Source organism: Salminus brasiliensis, chromosome 1, assembly GCF_030463535.1.
Source record: "Salminus brasiliensis chromosome 1, fSalBra1.hap2, whole genome shotgun sequence".
NCBI lineage: Eukaryota > Metazoa > Chordata > Actinopteri > Characiformes > Bryconidae > Salminus > Salminus brasiliensis.
In genome coordinates, this window is record NC_132878.1 from 36,584,497 (window position 1) to 36,607,899 (window position 23,403).

The following is a 23,403-nucleotide window of genomic DNA, read 5'->3' on the forward strand; positions in this document are numbered from 1 at the left end:
ACCATCTTACAACTGCTACTACTACCTCTACTACTAAAACTAGAGCCATTATCACTACTACCACCACTACTACTAATACTACTGCTGCTACTACCATCTTACAACTGCTACTACTACCTCTACTACTAAAACTAGAGCCATTATCACTACTACCAACACTACTACTAATACTAGTACCATATCACTACTACCAACACCACCACTGTTACCACTGCTGCTACTAGTACCACTATCACTACTAATCTTTACAACTGCTACTACTATCACTTCTGCTACTAGCACCACCACTATTATTAAAACAACTAGTCGTACCATCTGTGCCACTAATACTACTACAACTATTAGTATCGCTACTACTAGTACTAGTAGTACAACTACTGCCACCAGCACTATCAGTATCACTACTAGTCCTACTACTGCTACTAATATCATTATAACTACCATCAATACCATTGTTAGTATTACTATTACTACCACTATCTGTACCACCTGCGCCACCAATACTACTACTACCACTATTAGTATCACTACTACTATTACCACTATCTGTACCATCCGTACCATATGCCCCACTAATACTACTACAACTACTGGTACTATTACCACCACTACCATTGCTACTACTACCATCACCTGTACCACCATTACTACCACCGCTACCACTATTAGGATCACTACTACTACCACTATCTGTACCATCTGTGTAACTAATACTACCACTATTGGTATCACTAGTATTCCAGAGCTATTCCAAACCTACCCCAGAATATATAAGCAGTCTGAGCAGAGAGTATACAGTCACCAGAGCTACATTATGCAAAATGGATATTAATATAATATATATTTATAAATATGAGAACTACATAGTATTTTATATTACTGCATATATAATATAATAGTCCTGATGGTTACAAGTACTACTACCACTAACAATAGGAACAGTAGTAGTAGTAATAATAATAATAATAATAATAATATTAAGCAACAGTACTCTATTCTTCTAGTATAACGCTTTGTGCTTGTTCTAGCTTCATCATCCTTTTCTGTCTTGTTGCTGCACACATAGCATTTACAAAAATGTCAGCGCAGTGACAAATGGCATTCAGTGACACTTTGATGTTTACAACAGATTTCTCTGACATTCTGATGCAATTATTAATCTCCCAATCTGACGGAAACCTCGATTAGCACGGCTTTTAGCGCTTTACAGCGGCCGGCCTTTTGTGGAGACTGCAGCTGAAGTGGCCAAAGGCTGTTAAGCGGGAAGATTCCTCACATTAGCACATCAGTGGCACACAGACGCTAAGTCAATTAGCATCAGCGCTGCTTAATGGAAGAAGAGGGCTTACTTCCACCTGCTCTGTGCAAGCGTACGTGTGTGTCCGTGCTCGTCTGTGTGTGTGAGAGAGAGAGAGAGAGAGAGAGAGAAAGAGAGAGAGAGCGAGAGTGAACGAGAGAGCCTCACTTGATGACTGTGCCTTTAGTGCCCCCTGCTGTTGTGAGCATGACTCTGGTGGTGAGGCTGACTCGCAGATCCTCTTCGTCCAAACCCAGCAGCTCAGCGCAGTGCTCAAGAGCCTGACTCGACTGCTTCTTTAAGATGCAGCCACCTAGAAAACACACACACACACACACACACACACACACACACACACACATTTATTTTTTACGCATATTTATTTCACTTATTGCAGAGATGTGTTATTTTTTAAAATATGCTTAAATATTTGATATCACCGAATGTTGCTCTAAATCTGTGGCTTCCTGCTCTCTAATGAATGCACTATGCAAGTCATGAAATAATGGCTTCCTCTCCAAAACAGTGTATGTAATAGGAACTCATTAATATTCAGCGCTAGGTAAAATTCTTCCCTATTTAACATTTGCTGCACTGTTTGGGTGCAACACCACACCACTGATGCCGTCAACACCCGTAATATCAGTAATGCTGATAGCACTGGAGTTAATAAGCTGCGAGAGGGTAGCTAACCCACTCGATGTATACAGTCATGTGAAAAAATCAGCACAGCCCATAAAAACCTTTATCTTTTTTTAACATATTTAAACACCTGGACATTTGATCTTCATTTTATCAATATTGGCAGATATATCATGAAAATAAACACATAAACAATTCTTTGTAAAATGAAATGAATGGAAATATAATTTGTGCATATGAGGAAAAAGTTAGGACACCCCTCCATTTATTACTATTAGAAAACACACTAGTTTTGGAGGAGCCTGTGTTATTTAAACCTCAGATATTTAGCTTGGTTTGCTCCTGGTTGTTGGTGTGAGCATCATCACCATGACGAGATCCAAAGAGGTCTCGAAGGTCTTCCGAAGGAAAGGTTGTAGGTGAAAAGGACTCTGGGTCTGGAACTTGAGGATCTCAGAAATACTAGAAAACAGGCGCTCCACTCTCTACAAAATGTTTTACAGCAAGTTTAGACCACAGGACACGTAAGAAAGTCCCAAGCAATCCTAAAATATCATCACTTGGCCACACAACATGATAATCCCAGTAAATCCAGCAGTGGATGGTTCATTTTGAGAATCACACACTTCATTTGAGAATCATCTACAGCCCCTCTCTTCTGTCCTTCCTTTTAACAGCCACCTACTCTTAACCCGAAACCTGGAAACTGGTGAAGGTACACACAACTCACACCAACATATCAAATTCACATCAAATGAGCCGAGTTTATTTCTGAGAAGGAGCCGAGAAGTATTTCTCCAGGTGTCTGTGTGTGTGTGTGTCTGTCCTGCAGGCTCACAGGGTGATGTATGGGTGAGATCAGGCCTCCTACAGAGAGCTATTTCAGAGCTAAACTGGTTTCATTAGTTTTCAAATCACCCCCTCCATCTCTGCCTGCAGCGCCCCACAATAAACTCACTCTGTCTCTCTCCTTCAGTCTGTCTCACTCCCTCGCTTATCCTGAGCTTCACTGTGTTTACGATCAAAACTAAAGATCACACCACAGCCAAAGCGTTTACGGTCAGTATCAGAAGGGGTTCGACTGCAAAAGGCGCCACAATACCATATCATAATAAGAGCCATCTGCAATATTTACGGACTCGCTTATTTCACATGCTTTTGTTTGCGAAGCCTTCATCCTGACCTTAACCTGCGCCTTCTGATTCCAGGTTTGAACGGCAGGATGGTAACACAGTCTCGTGAGCTAGCACGTCATTCACCACACACTCCAGAGATAAACTTTACAGTTTACAGGCCCTCCCTCACCAACTTCGACTCAGCGTTAGGAATAGTGTCAAACCTATGTTACGCCACTGACCACTTGCAGGACAAGGGGATAAGGCGACATCAAGAAGCAGACTGTTTAACTAGAACACACCCAGTCTCTGCTAGGCTGGCGTCAGCGTGCTAAACTGTTAGCTATGTAAACTTTGAAAGCAGGGTTGATCCGAACGCACGTCAAGCACAACTAACCGCTTTGTCTGGCTGATTCGTTTCGGTTCGGTGTACCACCATTTTTATGTAGCTGTTAGCCGAACCACTTTTAGCCACTTTCAGTGGTATTCCAGATGAAGCAGTATGTAACCCATAGCCTATGAAATCTGTTTACTGTATGAAGCCATTATGTAGATGTTGAAAATGCATTCAACCTCAATGATCACTGGGCAACCTTCCCAGGGTTCATATAACCAACTTCACTTCAGCTGATAAAGTCACGGAAAGGCCCTTAAGGTGGAATTAGGAACTCCACCGAGGGCAAATGGTGAGGACAACTGGACAAGCAAGTAAAAACAGTGCTGAAATGGATACAGTTGGCAAAGTGGACCTATTCTGTGACCCTTATTATTTATTTTTTGGAGTGTGAACACCATAGAGATGTTTTTCGGGTGTTTGAGCATATGCTGGAGAAGAGGCTAAAATCTGCCCTGCTTATCCCGTATGCACGTCCACGTCAATTCTGTTGCGCCTCTGTTTTAGTGAGAGTAACTGTTGCAGGAGTGCATTCCTGAACATGACTGGGAAATTTAAGAGCTCTTGGCTGGTCATGCTGAGGACTGAGGTCACATATTGTTTACTGAGGCATTCGCGGCAAGTGTAAAAGCGTGCATTCAGGTAAAATTCCATTTAAAGGCTGAATGAGTGATGGGCATGCAACACTTTATCTGAAGGCTGTCTACACAGTCTACACAGAGATAAGCAGTCAATGCCATAACTGTTAGTCAATACTTTACCAAACATTGCTAACTTATAAATCAAAAATGGTTGGGGTTCTTTGGTCCTTTTGTTGGTCCTCTGGATTTGCCTGAGGTATCTGTGCCATTCAAGACAAAACGAGCATCTCCAATCTCCTTTTCCACAGGATATGACTGAATATTTGCCCACATTTCAAGTCCCACAGGATTAGTATTACCTAAGGCATTTTTACAAGGGTAAAGGGTGCCAAAATCTTTACTGACGTGGGAGCACATGGTCCGTGAAAATGACTGACATGGCGCATGCATGCAGACGGGACTAAAATCATTAAGAAACTACTTGAATCCCGTCCAAACAGGCCTTAAAAAAGGTTTCTTGTAATGGAATTCATAAATGTCCATCTTTTTTAGTATAGGCACCTTATGTCATCTTGCAACTACTGGCATAAGCTGTTCATAATTACTGAACTACAGCTTTATAACACATCATTAAAGGCTTATGCATGTCTTACAATCCTCCTGAAGGTGGTCTTCTAATACAGTGTTGCCAAATATTTACATATACACTGGAAGAGGTTCGATAATTGGGAAGTTTAAGGGCAGAACTGAAACGCACCATAATGACTGTGAAAGTCATTAGAATGACAGGAGGAGGAGGAGGAGGAGGAAGAGGAAGTGCCACTCCACTGATAGTGACTAATTGGAATCCTGAAGTCAGCTGACTCTGCAGATGCAGCACAGACCAGGTCCAGGTGTAGCTTTACACGGGCGGTTTATCTCTGCTATACCAATGGTTACACAACACTAATTACATTACGCCAATTAAAGAGAAGTTAATGAGGTTAACCATCATTTAACGGGTTATTTGATTAACTGCTGTTTGATGGGCCTCAGTCAGGAGTGTGTTTGCAGGAAAGGAGGCGTGGGTTGTGATGAGCTGCGGCGCACTTTCTTACACAGAAGCCAAGGTCTTAGATGGATGCTTTTCAATTAGGACTACAATGCAAATTAAAACATGGCAGTAAAAAAAACTCAACATAACAGTTGCTAATATCAATCTATGCATTATAGGGAGACTCCATATTAAGCTGTGTGTGTGTGTGCTGAGAGTGTTTAAAGTGGGAAACAGGAGAAACACCAAGTCAAATGAAACAGAAAACACATATAAAAACACTGAATAAAGCATATTAACATACACAGACCAGCCAAAACATTACAACCACCTGCCTAATATTGTGCATGGTTGCCCTGCTAAAATCGCTCTGACCCACCAAGCCATGGACACGATCAACATTACCTTAATTTAACATTAACTTTACTTTAAGTGCCTGGTTCACCTCCTTTAGAGCAATTTTTGTAGGTACTGACCACTGCAAACCAGGACCACCCCACAAGATCTGCTTTGACCCAGTCATCTAGCCTTAACAATCTGGTCCTTGTCAAAGTGGCTTAGATACTTAGGCTTGCTTGCTGCCTTATATGTCCATTATATTGCACCCCTTGACAAGTGTCACTGCAACCAGTCAGCCGATCCTGATCCAAATGACACAATTGGATCTTACTAAAGTAAGTTATAATCATTAATAATACATTAAGCTAATAATGCATGTGAATGTTCCAAATATCTGAGCAATACATTAATGAGCAGATCTTCAAAACTCAAGGCTGCGAGAATTTGAAAGCTCTTCCAGCAGCAGGGCTTTTGTAACTAATTAGGCCCATCAGTTCATTGTGCCCAACAAATGCAGTCTTCACTTTTTTCAATGGCATTCTACAGTGCGAGTCTGCATTACCGGTTCCCTTGACTGATGAACAACTGAAATAACAAAAACACTGATAAACAACAAGGCAATTTTTCCCTAGCCTTTTTTGTTTATCTTCAACAAAGGTTACCAGTAGCAGTAATAATGTTCAGACACTAAAACTGCCGCTGGAGACGAGGGACTTATTTTCCATATCGCATCCGTCACTAGCAGTTTTCGTGTTCTATTAAACAGACCTTTCAACTCTACAGCCTGCGAGCAATACAGAGTGATTAGATCTTGTTTTCCAACAAGTGCCAGAAGCCCTCCGCCGCTCTGTGGTCCAACACACTGTCAACTCAGTTCTCCCGGAAGACTGTTGTGTTTACATCAGAGGACGAAACGGTCGCTCCTGCTGTTTCTGTAGTTAAACTCTGAAAGTAATTAGGTCTCAAACTCATCAATGCTTTGTAGCAAACAGCTGTAGTCTCTCCCTTCTGTCATCATCACACAGAACATTTCATTAAAAGAGTGTGAGGTTTTCACAAGTAATAGTCACGACAAGAACAAAAGGCCTTTTCCATAAACCATCCATAATTGTGGAGGCCGCTGCACTTGATGAAAAGAAGGGCTAGTCCTCTGTAGGACTGTTATGACACTGGAAATTTCGCTTCAGTATTCGTAACATGATAAGACAGCGTTCCATATGACAGAAATGTTTCTGTGAGAGCAGATCAGCCAAGAAATTGGACTCCAAATTTTGCTTCTTTTATTTAACTTAAGGCTTGCGGCGAGGTCAGTGTAGCTGACAAACACCAGACGTCAATAGTCATTCAAATCCTTTCCATTAGGGGAAACATCATCAAGTTGACTAGTAACAATATGATTTGTGTCTGACAATTGATCAACATTATGGATTACATAAATAGATCACTTGGTGCAGCCCCTCAAATACCTCATCCATCTGCCAGAGTCAAGCAATCAGTCTATCAGCCAACCTCTCCATCTACCAGCCAAGCAGTGTTTTTTTTACCAGTAAACCCAACCTATTTATCCACCAACCAAGCAGTCCATGAACCAGTAAACCCAACTATGTCCATCTACCGGTCAATCTATCCGCTAACCAGTCAGCCCATCTACCAATTGAGTCATCCATTATGCAACCTGTCCAGCTTCAGCCCATCTATCCATCTACCAACCAAAGAGTCCATCAACCAGTCATGTCTAGTTAATTCATCAATCTACCAATTGTGCCATCCATTTATCCGTCAACCCGTCCATCTACAAGCTGACCCATACACCTACCAATCCATCCATCCCCATGAGAATTTCAGTTTTTACCTGAAGTGCTGCCAGCCTCCTCGAAGTCGATGTTGCCCAGGTGAAGAACCCCTGCCACCACCCTGAACAGGTCCAGCTTCTCTGCATCATCCAGCCCGATCTTCTTCATAGCCACCACCATTCGGTTGAAGTCCCCCTGATCGTCCAGCAGGGGGTCCTTCAGCGGACCCGCCTTCAAATGCTAAGGAGCCACACATACAGCAGAGTTTGAGGGTCAAAGGTCCAGTTCAGTTCAGGTTCATGAGGAGAGTATCAGTGCAGCAGTGGTGCAGGTGAACTGGGAATGCCGCCACCAGAGAGATGAGGCAAAAATCAAGGCATAGGCGCACACAGGCAGAATTCCAACAGCGCAGGAGCACCAAAGGAGACTGAGAGAGGAACTGTAATTCAATCAAGTGTTAGTTGCCATTTGTAGATTTACGACATATTTAAGTAGCGAGGCGTCCTTGAGGGAATGCTGTAATGAAGGTCACAGAACACTGGCATTGCAGCAGAACAAACATACAGACAGCTTCCAACATCAGCAGCATCTCCCGCTCCTTATTGGCCCTTCACCCACTCACTGCTCCTTAATTAGCCTCATGTTCATCGCCGTAAGCAAAAGGACAGAACCGTTTATGAATTCGTTAGCATCTAAAATGTACATTACTAGATTATGTCAGGACACACCTGAATAAATGTACATTTTGATCCATAAACTTGTAAGCAAGCGGACGAGTCAATGATAAGCGTTGTTATTAACAACAAATAAACCAGGTTTACATATTATTGCTGTTTCTCATACCTCTCATCTTCAAAAACGGTCATTGTACGCTGTCCAATGAAAAACGTGTATCTCTATTTTTGTCGGTCTTTAGTTTTCTCCAGTGTTTGAACCCTGTAGCAGCTTCTGTACACTGTGTAAATACCTCTGGATGAATAGATGAACAGAACTGTTTGAAATGACCTGGAATAAACTCTTGTTACATTTCCACCTTCTCCTGTAAAGTCAACATTTTGGCATGATGCATGTTTTTGGACAGCACAGATATGCATAACTTCGCTAGGAGTTTTGGGAGACCAAGAACAGACTTGAACACTGCTGTCTGCAAGGAAGAGGGGGTAAATTAAATTCAAGAATCGAGAGACTCCCAACACCTTTACTAAGTACTAAGTTACTGAGTACTGACTTAGTAGTGTGTCCAAATGTTTATGCATGTAACAGTTATTACTAATTGTTTTCTTTTTTTCTTTTTGACTACGTTCATCATCAAAGTGCTGTACTGACATTTCTTTTTAAATAAGTTGTTACAGAGGTTGTGTTTATCTCTTTTCACTTTTTAGTTTGTAATTAGGCCAGGGGTACACGAACAGCTGCACACAACTGTGTGCAAGGTTTTAACCACCTAAAATCACCATGAGCTGTCGAGGAAGAGTCAGTACACTCAAAGGGCAATATTGTGTCAAAATGAGCCAGAGTAACTGCTGCAGGTTTTTCGGTTTATCCGCCAGGAGCTCTGGGCAACCCGTAACACCCCACCAGGGGCCGGGGATCACACTTAACAGGATGTGAACGGCTTAAAGTTGAGCCGTTGAATTTGTGTCATGGATTTTTTTTTGGGGGGGGGGTTCCCTGGAGCTGGCTACCACAGCTGGCTATGACTTTCCAAGCCAGTGATCTGCACAACCAAAAAAAAAAGATACTTCAAATAGAGCCGTTCATCCAGTCTGCAACACCACGTCACCCCCCCCCCCACTCCAACCTGTCCTGTCCCATGAAACTGAGAAAAGAAGTGAATGAAAGAAATAGCAGATGCAAGCTTTGCTTAGCATGCACCAAAGCCACCGCAATCAGCACATAGGCCTTCCCCTTTCCCTTTCAACCAAGCAAGGTCAAATAAATATCGAGCACTACAGCTTAATGATTGGCACTGTCCCAAATCACCTGCATTATTGCCATTCCCTAGGTGACAAGACAGAATAGCTAGAAGGGCCATTGTGTGCGAACTCATCATGAGGGGTCTTTAACGAAATGCCTCATCAACCTGAGCACGTTCTTCGCGTCTCAGGAATGCGCAAGGGCAACAAAAAAAAAACAAAAAAAAAAGGACAAAGGGTCTTTTAAGCGAATTGGGACAGGGCCGACCACTGAATGCATAGGCTTGTACTCTTGTCGGAGCCAGGTCGGGTGCTTAAGAGGAGAGAGAAGACGGATTGAAACCACCCCTGATTGTGCGTGCATAATCACCTTCTTGTCCTGCGATATACAAAGAAGAAGCAACACAAAAAGACATTCAACTGAGATTAACATGGTGAGCAGATGGTACGAAATTATTAGTGTGTGAGTACAAAGGAGAGACCCCCTTGATTACAAGCATAAACAAAGCCATGCGCAAGTCATACATAATTCAACACATGAGACACTACTGCCCGAGCGCCATCCACGTTATTTATAGGCCGCTGTGCTGGTCCACTAATGCATCACATCCTGCTACCTGTCTACATGTCTTCTATGAAAACCCATGAGCAGGTAAACTGGTCTGAGGACATAATAGCGGCACTATCCAGTAAGACCCAGGAATAATTACAAAAAAACTATTACAATGTTCTGTGCCATCCTATGTGCCAACTGTGGGCCATCAGGCTAATGTAAACCAGCCAATGAAAGCAGTGCTCATGTTTTTTTCCATGAGCCCTCCATGAAAGGAAAATCAACATTTCATTCTAAGGCAAAATTGCAGGCCTCTTAATGGGTCTGTAAATCAGTCACATATTTAATATTTATATCAAATACCAACTTCAAATACTTCATAAATGGATTCTATGGCACCTTTAAGAATGGCACCTTTTGCACTGTTGCTTTACTGCTCTACACAGTGCAGTAACTACTAGAAAACTCATTAGTGAGTTCTACAGTTACGCAAGTGGGACATAAGGGGTTATGATATACAGTCAGAACAGAATATTGTAACAGTGGGAATTACCACTCTATGCTCGGTGACTCTAGCAAGACGTTGCGGCATTGACTGTATTAGGTGATGGAAGATGCATGGTAGCATCTCGGAAATCCGCACCTCAGTGGGGCTTTCTTAAGCCACCGTAGTGAAGGTGTGCTGAGAATGGACTTCTCGCACATCGAGTGCCCCTATGGCATAACGGCGGTGCCCTACGGGCCATTCATCCCAGAGAGGAACAATGACTCCGGCGCGTGTGCGATCGTCACACCACACCACAGTGGAGCAGTTATATAATGAACACCTCCTGCCACCTTATTCAGTCCATGACACAGCATCTCGCTAGTCTCATCCGAGCCAGGGGCTCACTATTAGGTAGGTGGTAATCTGCTATGACTATGTGTTATGTGTATGTGTTCTCAATAATAAATGCATACTGTGTTCTGAAGGTTCATGAACACATTACAGACTATAAGTAACCAGGGTGGCACCAAGGCTAAGATCAGTAACAAAAGAAAAAGCCATGCTGACAGACTCGTACACAAAAACACACCTTCACAGGACCTCAAAAGCTAAAACAATATTGAAATAATAATAATCATGATGTTTAATCTTCTCCTTTCTTTACCATTCAGTTCACAACCCCTGCTAAGGACCTTAGAGACAGACCCTTTGATTATGGGGCAGGACAATAGATATGTCCACATAACCCTGCATGACTTGTTCATGAATGAGCTTCAGGCACCGCCTCCTGAAGCATATTTCTAATTAATATGAAAACAATCCAGTTCGAATGCGATTCCCCGGCCGGCGTGGCCTTCACAGGCCTGTAATGAATTAATCATTTCTATTCCTGGAGGCCGGCAGCGCAGGCGGTGTGTTGTAAGGGCTATTTCTGCAAACAATAATAATTAATTTGGCTGTTCCTGCAGGGCCGCTGCAGAGCGGGGCCGGGCGGAGTGGACTTGTTGTGAATAATTAATTACGAGCATGAAGCGCTCACTTCAGAAAGGTACTAAATCAATTCTGTCTGTTTCATCATCGATACCCTGCAGGTGCTAGTGTTATATATATATGTGTGTGTGTGTCCTCCGGAATACTTGGTAGGCTTCCAATTCAATTCACCTGCGGCACTTTGGAGATAAACTTTTAGCCACATAACTTCTTTTCCAGAATACTACTACTTCCATAGTGTACTAGTCCCACTAACCAGAATCGGTCTGATACTGATTGAACTGCAGTCGTTTGACTAGTTTGAGCTCTGTAGGCTACTTTTAGATGTCTGTGAAATGAAATGCCTCCAATAAGCATTGATTGCTGTAAAAGCTTAGTATTTGTAATACTGATACATGGCATTTCAATATCAATCTCAGAAAAGAATGTAGTTTCATGGCATCCTTAACTGTTAATACTCTCAGCTGATGATAAACTGAAACAAACCAAACCAATACAAATTCTGTGAAGCTCCGCCTTCCGTGGTGTAATATTTACACTGTTTACACTATATTATACTGTTTACAGTATATTGGGGTGGATCTATTTATTTTACTAGACAATGAATCTGGGTACCGAGAGGCGCATCCTTCTGTGTGTCAGGCCTATCCTCAGGAGATCGCCAGTGATGCCACAGCCATCCGTAACCACAATGATGCAGCAATCTGAAAAGAAGTGGTTAGCTGGCCACTTGTAGTATCTTGTGTGTGGGAGGGGGGGGGCCCTAAATAGTGGCCCGAAAAACAAAATGACCCCTACCTTTCGGTATTTGACCACTGGAGGTCAGTGTTGTGCTGGGGTCTTATTATTAACTGCTTGCACTTGGGGATTGTTTTTATTATGTAAGCTCTTTTTGGAGCAAGAGTCTCTCTCTCTCTTAGCTTGCTCCTCTCTTCACCATCATGTGTTTCTCCTTTATCTTCTGTAGAGGTCCTGGATTTCCTAAACAGATGACCATTTTAAATACCCTAGACATTTGTGATTTACTACGCCTGCCACTTAATATTGAAGGTGTTTTATGATTACTACAAGTGGAGTGCCCCCCCCCCTCCTTTCTTTATGCTGCGACCCTGGAGCAAGCCAGGCCATACCAATAAATAGTAGTGAATCAATAAATGCACTGAAAACTCATAAATCAACAAAACCAACACTACTTGCTTGAATGAGGCTGTTTGACAGACAGGCACTGTTTTGACAAATGCTAAAGCTTTAACAGTGTCCATATTAAGTGCATATTAAATTTGAATATACAAATATCCAGACTCATTAATTATTCATTTGGAAATGTTTTAGGCTGTAGAAATGATCACAATTTGGTTTCTGTTCCTGAGTGGAAAATATAACAATAATAAATAATAAAATAATTTTATTTATTTATTTATTTATTTTTGGTAGTTTTTATTTTTTACTCTTTAAACTGGTTCACAACCTAATGGCCTAAGTGAAGCAGCAGCCCAAATGCTACAATTGAAAAAAATGGCAATTTAATGAGGACATATTATGCTGTCATTTTCGTTCAGGTTTAAAAGCCACTGCTCTATTTGAGACGATCCTACCTACCCTGATTAGGTGAAGCACCCAGTGAATATGGTAAGAATAGAGTGCAGAGCACCCCAATTGAGGCACAGATGAAGTGTCTGGGTCCAGCGTGAGCAGCAGGGATATTAAAGGTTACCTCTGGACTCTTGCGGTTCTGCAGGATCTGCTTGTCTGTGTCCTTGGTGGCGAAGTAGCGTGTGCATCCCCGGTTCAGGTACTGCATCAGAAGCACAGAAAAGGGAAAAAAAAGAAACAAAAAAAAAAGAAACAGAAGACTGGTGGTTAGAAGCTAATATCACATTCATGCGTGATTAAGTGACAAACGACCAGCTCGGCTCTTGGCGGTGGCAATTTTCAGCGTTGTTGAGACGGCACAGAAGTGTAGCCCACCCCTCGCCGCAGCATAAATCCCAGAACACAAAAACGTCACCCATGCCTTATAGCCCATGCACCCGGCAAGACGTCGAGCTAATGAAATGAGCTACAAGGCAAATGATATGCAAATTCACTTTAATGACTGTTGCAAATGTAATACTGGGACAGTGGGATAGAATGATTTGTTTCGCACATTAGGCCTCGCAATTCCTATCAGTTTCTGTAGTGATAAGTTAGTCAGGTTTGTTAGAGCTATAGTCTGGTGAAGATCACACGTCTGCAAGTTCAACCCAGTAATGCTCAATCAGATAAGGCAAGCGTGGTGGACGTTTGCTTCTTTAATTTTACACTGGGGCTGTGATGCTAATGTGGGTTTTACACTGTGAAAGTACAAATTCAATTATAACTACTGGCTGGCTGCCTGCCTGCAACTACCAGCCCAGCAGCCCACTGGCTGACTGCAACTACCGGCCCACCGGCTAGCTGGCTGCCTGCAACTACCTGCTGGCTGCCTGGCTGACTGCAACTACCGGCCCACCGGCTAGCTGGCTGCCTGCAACTATCAGACCACCAGCAGCCCATTCCTTATTCATATAAAAGCATTAACATATTAATAAATCTATTTTCATCAATGAGCCAAAGGGTGGTTGGGTTGCAAAGGGAGCACCACGGCACAACATGCAGTGCATGTCACCATGCTTCATAGCCTCAGACAAGTCTTAGCACTCATACTAACCCCTGTTCTCCAACAAAACAGCCTAAAATGGCCACACAAGCCTCTGGACTGGACCTTGCAGCAATGGAAGAAGGTCACCTGGTCTGATGAGTCCAGTTCATGACCGCCAGTCATGTGCGTCCGAACTTACGCCAGATATAGCATACACCAGGCCAGAAGCCTGGCTACCGCAGCAAGAGTCTCATTCACCGGGCTGTCCTGTGAGAGCCAGGCTGATAAACACATCCTCTCACTACATGTGTTCTACATCTCGCCGCGGTGTTAGCTGTGTAAGGTAATGTCATTATGAAGCGTGTTCAGCAGTCAGCTTGCCCCCCTCTTTAATTACTACAGTGGGAGATGAATGGCTTTGCGGATGCTGTCACTGGAGAGGCGCGGATAAATGATGAGCGTGGATTGAAGTTCCAAGGTGACGGAGAGGGTGTAGAACAAGAGGGAGAACAATAATAGGGGGCTGGCCAGTCAGTAGACTACACACTACAAAGGCTTTTATTACCAATGGGCTGGTAGAGCAGGGAGACGGGGAATGAGAGAGACAGAGAATGAGAGAGATAAAGAGAAGAGGAGGAGGACGAACATGGACAGCTGACAGACAGGCAGGTGGGCGTCTACATGGATTAGCAACAGAAAGGCTAAATGGGTGCAGATACAGCGTGAGAAAAGGGGATAAAGAATACAAAGTCAGGGAAGTAGTTTTAGAAGTTTTAGAAGACCATCTTCCACTACATGAGTCTGAGCAACCTCTACTAGTTTATAGGTTATTCATGGTCTGGAAAAGCACACACAGACTGGTCGCTTCATTAGCCGACTTTATTGTGGCGCCTCCTTACAGTAGCTCCCTGCACAATGTGGGTTACCTCAAGGATGCCCTCATCTTTTCTATACAGAACCAGGATAACTAGCATGTGGATACTTAAACAGTTCTTTTCCTGGTTAAAGGGTTTCCAGAATAGCTTCAAAAGGTTAAAATGCATCATATAGTTTTATAGCCCTATACAGGACATAAGGGGTCAGCACTGTGGTCCCTGCATTGCATGGATTGCTCCACTGTCAACGCTAATGAAGAGCAAAAGAGAGTGCAAGTCTTAAAAGGTTCCATGATGGACAGCCAGGCAGTCTGACAGAAAGGCTACAGTGGTACAAGTCTCAGAAATGATATCGATTGGTATGGGAGGACCACCATACAACATACAGTGCATCTCACCATGCTTTGTTGCCACAGACTAGTCTGTGCGTAGGAAAAGGGTACACAGCAGCTATGCACACGTGACCACAATATCCGGTTACCAGTAGTCCTGTGGTCAGAAACCGACCAAAGCAGCTGTCAAATCGTGCATGAGACGACTTCACAATGGCAACCTGCGCAATTTGTGCACACGAGTATACAAATGTTTATATGCTCCCCTGAATAGGTGAGTAGGGCTTAAGCGCACATTATGCCGCCTTAGTGGTAGATCCACACACTGAGCTCGACTAATCCCCCCCCCATTTCCTTTAGGGCCTACTGTCAAGTGCCCCTCACCCGTTTCACTTCAAAAGATTCCTATCTCCATGCCAGGCACTCGGAGCTACGCGGATTATCGCGACGGGGCTATGATATCGCAACCCTTCAGCTCAATTTCAGCCTTGTTGCTTGAACAAAGCACATCAAAGTTCAGAGGAACTGAAAGTTTAAGGAAATCAGGAATGAGCTGAAAGGTTAAAATGAAAGCAGTCTGCAGCACTGGGAATGCTCAAGGTCTTCTGCAAGACCCCAAGGATCCCGGAGAAGAAAGAGATGTTAATGCTACATACACAGACTGTAAAATCCCTTTGAAGTGAACCCCTAGTAAACAAGGAGCAAAATCAGAGGGCAAGAGCTTTGGTTTCGAGGTCTGTGGGCGGACAGAAGTCGTCGACCCCAGTTCAACCCCGACTACTGGTTAAAACTGGAAAACAGAACCATGCGGAAGGTTTTCTAGTTGTGGATTATTCTGCCATCTAGTGGACAGGCCAGAAACAGTCCCACAAAAAAAAAAAAAAAAAAGGGCGCATGCAGGTGTGCATTCATTACAAAGCCATTACAGCTGCATTTCTCACACTCTCTCAGCTCTCAGTCCTGGGACATTACACATTATGTTTGTTCAGATTCAATTCACCAGATAATTACGAAGCTTTTTAAGCATTCAAAGAGCTGAATCTAGAGGAGGTGCGCTGTTGGCCCTCGGGGAACCCAAGTTATAAACTACTTTGAAAAGAACTCTGGAATTCAAAGACTAAAATGTCGATTTGCATAATGCTATTTATCTGCTGCATCCAACAATGCTGATTTACGGCAAACTAAAATGTTCTTTTTTTCGCAAAATAATTGGTTAGGAGGCACAGGGGCAACAAGCTCCCATCCTGCTGTGGGCCACAGTTCAGCAGTTTGGCGATTTCCCCGCTCACCTTATTCAGCAGTAAATTACTGTTAACTCTCCAGAACCAAAGTTGGACAGCCTTCACATGCTAGCTGAGCTGTTTGCAAAAGGCTTACTGATTTTCCTGAAAACCCTAACATGAATTTTAACCTGAAACCTTGGGTTAGCCTGCTGTCTTGGTTTCTAACAATAATCAATAATAAACATTATTTTTGTAAGTTTGCATTCATGCAGTGAAACAGGGTCCTTATTAGGGATGGGGGGGTAGATGATGGATAGAAACACAAAATAAATGGAAATCTGACCATCATCCTTTGCAAATAAAAGCTAGCCTATGGATGCACTTTGAGTCTGGTTGGCAGCAACTACAGCCTGCCATTTTTCATTACAGCTATCCAGAGGCCATTAAGGAAGCCATGTCCAAGCTTCCACCAATCTTTAGCAAAACTTTTATTAGGTGGATTTGCGTCCATATTCAGTGATTAAGAATCAATTTTATTTTAAGAAATAAATAAATAATTGCATCATATCCCTCTGAATCCTAATTGAATTACATTGTGAGATGCCTAGAGATGCTCTAATGGCTTTGCACCTGCTGAATGAATCCCCCATTTATGTTATATATATGCCAGAGTCAGTCACTGCAGACCTCAACTTCATGTGGCCTTCAGATTAGCTCAAGAACAGTGGGAATGGGTTTGGTTTCCATGGCCGAGCAGCTGTATCCAAGCCTTACATCACCACTCGCAATGCAAAGCGTCGGGTGCAGTGGTATAAAGCACGCTGCCACTGGACAGAGCAGTGGAGACGTGTTCACTGAAGTAACGAATCACGCTTCTACGTCTGGCAATCCGATGGACGAGTCTGGGTTTGGCGGTTGCCAGGAGAACAGTACTTGTCTGACTGCATCGTGCCAAGTGTAAAGTTTGGTGGAGGGGGGATTATGGTGTGGGCTTGTTTTTCAGGAGTTGGGTTCGGCCCCTTAGTTCCAGCTTCAGCATTAAGAGATTTTGGTCAATTTCATGCTCCAAACTCCCAACAGTTTGGGGGCGGCCCCTTCCTGTTCCAACATGACTGCGCACCTGTGCACAAAGCAAGGACCATAAAGACATGGATGTGCGAGGCCTGCACCTTAACTCAATAGAACACCTTTGGGATGAATTAGAGTGGAGACTGTGAGCCAGGCCTTCTCGTCCAACAGTGTCTGACCTCACAAATGCGCTTCTGGAAGAATGGTCAAAAATTCCCATAAACACTCATAAACCTTGTGGGTGGCCTGACATATTAAACCCTATGGATTAAGAATGGGATGTCACTCGAGTTCATATGCGTGCAAAGGCAAGCAAGCGAATACTTTTGGCAATATAGTGTATTAATTAATAAATAATAATAATATAGTGTATAATGTATTAAATGTATAATCTGTGGTCTTGTCTTCTGAAATTAAATAACTTTATATTTTTGACAGTCAAAAATGTTCCCATACCGAACATAGACTGACAGTAAATATAAGTAAGCAATTAGCTGCATATTACCTATTATATTACATTTTAATAATCACATTATATAAGTTATGACAGTCATATCTGAAGACCTGACAGTTGATCTGTGCACTCACCCTGAAGGAGTCTGGAGAGGTGAGGTGGAATTTTTCCCGGATGTCTTCAGTAGCTCCTGCACACAGTCTGTAGAAGATATGATAGTTCCTCTCCTCCTGGCTCTGCCTGCAGATCCGCGATTTCTCCAGCAGGTAATGAGACACGAACCCCCCTACCACTGCATTCTGGACACCACAGTGATAACAGACACTTTAACACACACATACACACACACAGTCCCCATGTACATGGCAAAACAATCCTAGAGACAGCAATGTGGGTTAAAAAAGCAAGCATGCAAACGCGTAGACCTCATTTGTATAGTCTAATATATAATTATGACTATGTCTCGCACTGCCTGTTTGTTCTGTACGCAGTAAATTAACTTGCTTAGTTTTAGAAATTTCTCAATGTATATATGATCCCAGACTATTGGAATGTGTGACCCCCAATGAGATCCCTAAGTGGACCTCAAACTGAAGAGGACAACAGATTGTTGCAAACATTACACAGACAGTAACAGTGGCTGTGTGTTTTCAAACATACTGAAGGAAAAACGTATTAAGAGCTTGCAACAGCGCTCTACACTTGGCCAAACCCCAGTCACAGCAAGGAGGACACACTGACCTTTGTGTTAAAGTGAATCTCCACAAACTTGCCAAAGCGGCTGCTGTTGTTGTTCCGGACAGTTTTAGCGTTCCCGAATGCCTCCAGCAGGGGATTCGCTGCAAAATCCGAAAGAAAGGTCAAATGTAATCTGTCTGTAACGAGTCTGTGTGGTAAGCCAATAGCATTTCGAGCACACACATACCTTCAACTATCCTTTCATCAATGTCCTGACCAGTCCCATAGGAGGTGGTTAAATATCTAGGGCGGAAAAAAAAGAAAAGACAAAAAAATCAAGGACATGATCAATAACGGTCAGTGTAACCTTCTCAAATGCTGTCTAAAAAGGATCCACTGTGATATTTCTCTCTCGTTGTCGATGTCTAATTAATTACATTTCAATTACACAGCCTTCCCCTTTATTCCAAATGCAGCCACTCAGCCAGGGCATGGCTTATATCCTACGTTTGCTTACTGCATTCTGCCAAGCACCACAAAGCTAATGTAGCTAATGAAGCTAACAAGTAATGGATGTTTATATTTTATATTTGATATTCTTAGTCAATTTGACTAGGTTTTAAGACAAGTTTGATGAAAAAGTTTGCAGTTTGCATCACAGTTGATTTCATGGGTTGTAGGCTGTTCATTTCTTGTCAATTAGATTTTTTTCCCCTTGAAATCACTGATTTGATTAGATTGTAGTAAAGGTAGAATCGTGTCCTTACCGCAGTACGAACTTGGTGTTTTCGGTCTTCCCCGCCCCTGATTCCCCAGAGACGATAATGGACTGACTCATCTTAAGTACCTTCATGTCGCGATAGGCCTTATCGGCTAGCAGAAAGACACAGGCTGTCAGCTACTCCACATTCACACTCTCCACAGTGCTCTCAGCACTCTCAACGGCACTCTCAGTGTTGTGAGGGCTAATTAAGCCACGTTTAATTGGAACAACTCAACAGAGAAAACAGAAAGAATCAAACCACTCTTAGCTATTTATGTATGAAGGTTTGTTTATGAAAAACAGACGGAATCCTCTTTAAACGCTTTAAACTGAGCTCAGGGGCTGTAGTCTTTGTCGCTCACCGATTGCATAGACGTGGGGTGGGAGTGTGCCCAGTGAGCGGCCCCGGTACTGCTTGATGGTGTCGGAGGAGTAGAGCTTGGGGATGTCATCGTAGGGGTTCACTGCTATCAGTATATTGGCCACATACGTCTACAGGAACAAATGGAGACAATGGAGTTAGGCCCAGGCTTAGTAAGGAAGCGGAGTACAGAAATGGACAATAAGTGTAATAGAAACAGACAATATTCAACTGTCTAATTAATTTTGCCCCCTTGAAACTGCACATAAAGGTTGTAATCCAGTCTTCATTTCATTCCACATGTTGATCTCTACTGACACATTTGATAGCTCTGTTACCAAGCTATTTTGAGCAGTGCTTCAGGTAGTCTCCTCCCTGCTACTACGGTGTTTATTTCTGTTGCACACTGGAAAAAAGGCTCCAAATAGTACATCACTGGCCGCATGTTTATTCAAATAATCCTAGGGTACGGTTTTGCCTCTGTGATTGAGAGGCAAGCATTCGCTGGCTGGGAGCTAATTTCGTCCAGATTGTCTAATAGACTTGTTTCCCAGGTCATATCCTGGGAAAATAGGATGTTTAAATGTACTCAAAGGCACTGTAAATGAAACGGCCTGTTTAATTCTGCTCATTAAAATGCGGGGGATCTAAATGTGGGGGGATCTAAATGTCCCTTTAAAAGTAAATGAAAGTGTAAAAGGGCTGCAGTGGCTCAATGTGGCCACCAGATGGCATCTGAATGGCATCTGCTGAATTTTGCTCTTCATAAAAGCTAAGTGGTGGTAAGATCATATCAGAAACAGCTGAATCAATGAAGAGGGGGGTGTACATAGGCTATTTATTTAATATGGGGTTATTTGTTTGAAATAATCATCATATGGTGTCGATTCTACTGAGATGGAAAGACTATAACGCTAATTTCTTTTCTCTAACTGCTTAATTTTTCAGCCCCCAACAGCCAACAGTTAAGGCAACTTGTAATAAGTAAAAACACCAGCACCAGATACACCAGGGGGACAGTGGATGAATGGTGCTGAAAAAGCTGGACAAGCATCCTAGAAAATGAGAGACAAAGGCGACCATCAAAGCAAAGCAGACAACAAATAACAGAGGACTGCAGCATGAAGAAAGAGGGGTGTGGGACTTTGAAAGAAAGCATTATAGTGCTCTCCTGGGCTTTACTGTATCAAAGCCTCAGGCAGAGCCGTCTTCTGCCTTCCGCAGTGAAATCTACTCAGCCCACAGGCTGCCTACGCAGAGAGACGATGAATTTCTCCTGCATGTTCCCAGCAGACTTTTTAATGCAGCATTATGCTTATGAAAATTGCCTTTTTTTCCCCCTGAGCTCCCCCTACAGTCGGGAAGTGGAATTCACGCTTGGAGCCACCGCATCCAGGACATGCTTTATGCATGCATTTCTGGACAAGCTGAGAGATCGGGAACTATTGCTGCAAGTGAAAAAAGCATGTGGACTGGGGCGGTTTAGCAATATTACAGAATTGTACACAGATATGACCTGCTATGTAGCGTAACTTCTCCAAAGTTACATGCCGTGCAGAAGCCCGTAACAGCGATAGAGGCCCTATTCTCGATATTACAGGTCAGTGGAGAATGAATGTTCTGAGGCTGTTATTTTAGGGTAAGAAATTCTACATACCGCTGCTTTAAATACTCACATAGATTTTGTCTTTACTGTAGCGCACGCGGATGTTGTTTAGGAGAGTGGCTTCATTCAGGTACATCAGCGAGCCTGCAATAGAAACATAAAGAACCTGCAGGTCCACTCTTTAACCCAAAACTATATTAGGACATTTTAATGTTTGTGGGAAAAACTGCTCCACTGAGGCGATTTCAGTGGAAATGTGCTGTCGGTTCTAGACTAGGCTATACATTTCTTTTTTAAATAACAAGGCCTTAGTGGATTTTATGTAAAGCAGCAGTGCTGGATCACTCACAGTTGTCCTCCACATGTTTGTTGACATCATCCTCAGCTGGGAACACTTGGTTAACAGGAGCAAGAAACGTCTGCAACATAGAAAACACTGCAGTGTCAGCAGGCCCTGCACACACTGACTTCACACTAGCTTCACAGTGACATTAAGCCTTCATTACATTCTTTAGTGTGTGTGTGTGTGTGTGTGTATATGTGTACATGTGTGTTCTTGATGTTATGAGAAATGACATTAAAGTCAGCATTTTTGAACAATCAGGGAGGTGTGGATGTATGTGTATGTGTGTGCATCTGTGTGTGTGTTTGCAGAAAAGGCATGTTGTGTAACAGGACCTGAACAATGCCTGCTAAAGCTACCATGCACACACATGCATGCACACACACTTATAATTAGCTTTGCATATAAGACAGAAACAGAGAGAGAGAGAGAGAAAGCATGAGTGTGCACAAGAAAAAGTAAGAGATTGCAAGAGAAAGTGAGACAGAGAGTGCAAAAGGGAGAGAGACCAAACCAGACACAGAGTAAGTGAGAAATGTGAGAAACCGAGACAAGGAAGACAAAAACAGAGAGACAGAGAAAGATAATGAAAGAGATAAAGAGACGATGAGAGAGAAAGAGAGAGACAGAGTAAGAGAGACAAAGAGAGAAGAGAGAATGAGAGAGTCCATGAGATACAGAGACTGACGAGTGATGGAGAGTGATAGAGAGTGATAAAGACAATGGAAAAAAAGAGTAAGACAGACAGAGAGAGAGAGAAAGACAGACAGAGAGAGAGAGAAAGACAGACAGAGAGAGAGAGAGACCATGAGACAGAGAAACAGAGTAAGACATTAGAGAGAGACAGAGAGGCAGAGGGAAATAGACAATGAGAGAGACAGAGATTTAGAGACAATGGGAGTGAGACAATGAGAGAGACAGAAGGAGAGAGACAATGAGCTAGACATAGTGATAGAGACGATGAGAGAGACATGTATACTCACATACTGTAGGTACACATGTAGGTAAGTAACTACATGTAATATGTCCCAAACATGACTGGGACATTATGATACTGTATATACAGCAGTACTTACACATAGGTACATATACCGTTCTACATATGTCCTGGAAAGGCCTAAATCAGCCCCCTATTGCTGACTTAGCTCCATACTGACTCGGCTCTAGGCAAGCATGGATTCTGCCTCTTTGTGAAATGTCAAACAGGAGAAACTAATTCTGCACTGCAGATTTAAAGCCACTACGTTCCACCAGTCCTTCCCTCATCAGTGTATTAATGATCACACTGTAAGAGCTGTAGAATTTCAGCAGCCCGCCTACACTGGAAGGCTGAATATGTGCAGTGGTGTGTGGTGGTGTGCTGCTCTGCTTTGCAGCATGGTCATGCCTTTGTGTAAAGCACCAATGACCAGCTGAATTCCCTATGTGGAATATAATATGACGGAGTATAAAGTTGGTCCTGACTGCACTGTCCTGACGGGTAAGTCCTTGATTCCCAGCTCACTGTAATCTGTGCAGGTTTAAGTGCTGGGTTTGAGGCTGTGTGTGTGAGCAAGAGAGAGAAATAGACGTAGAGAGAATGCCATAGAGGGTTGATTTAGAGCTTCAGTCAGCAGCCACTATTGATTCTCAGTGTGGCCCGGAGAGTCCAAGGAGGAACAGCTGCTGTGTTTTGGTGGCTTTGTTATCACTACAGGAAGTATCCTAAAGTCGGAACTCCTTGACATCCGACATCCTTTTTGAAATCATTTCCTGGATGCAGTTTTCCTGGAAATAGGAATGTAGGGGAGAGCGGGGCACAGATTTACTGAACACATTTGCTTTGTTGGTATTTGTAGCATTCATGGGTATCAGTAGTCAGGACTACAATTCTGTGGTGTTTGAGCCAGCCATCCTAAATACAGAGTATCAAACAGTACAGTGCCACTTCCCAGACCATG

General features: G+C 43.0%; 1 protein-coding gene across 8 annotated transcripts in view; it reads right to left on the reverse strand.

The window, feature by feature from the left end:
- Nucleotides 1-23,403, reverse strand: part of myo6a (myosin VIa) — a 111,504-nt gene that overhangs the window by 60,776 nt on the left and 27,325 nt on the right. For all 8 annotated transcript variants that reach the window (XM_072678661.1, XM_072678658.1, XM_072678660.1 and 5 more), the window contains exons 3-12: nt 21,470-21,539; nt 21,191-21,264; nt 19,516-19,645; nt 19,158-19,263; nt 18,638-18,693; nt 18,454-18,551; nt 17,847-18,011; nt 12,855-12,935; nt 7,254-7,434; nt 1,466-1,610 (exon numbers count right to left, since the gene is read on the reverse strand). In XM_072678661.1, the coding sequence (XP_072534762.1) occupies nt 1,466-1,610; nt 7,254-7,434; nt 12,855-12,935; nt 17,847-18,011; nt 18,454-18,551; nt 18,638-18,693; nt 19,158-19,263; nt 19,516-19,645; nt 21,191-21,264; nt 21,470-21,539 (1,106 nt within the window). The remainder of the gene's footprint in view (nt 1-1,465; nt 1,611-7,253; nt 7,435-12,854; nt 12,936-17,846; nt 18,012-18,453; nt 18,552-18,637; nt 18,694-19,157; nt 19,264-19,515; nt 19,646-21,190; nt 21,265-21,469; nt 21,540-23,403) is intronic.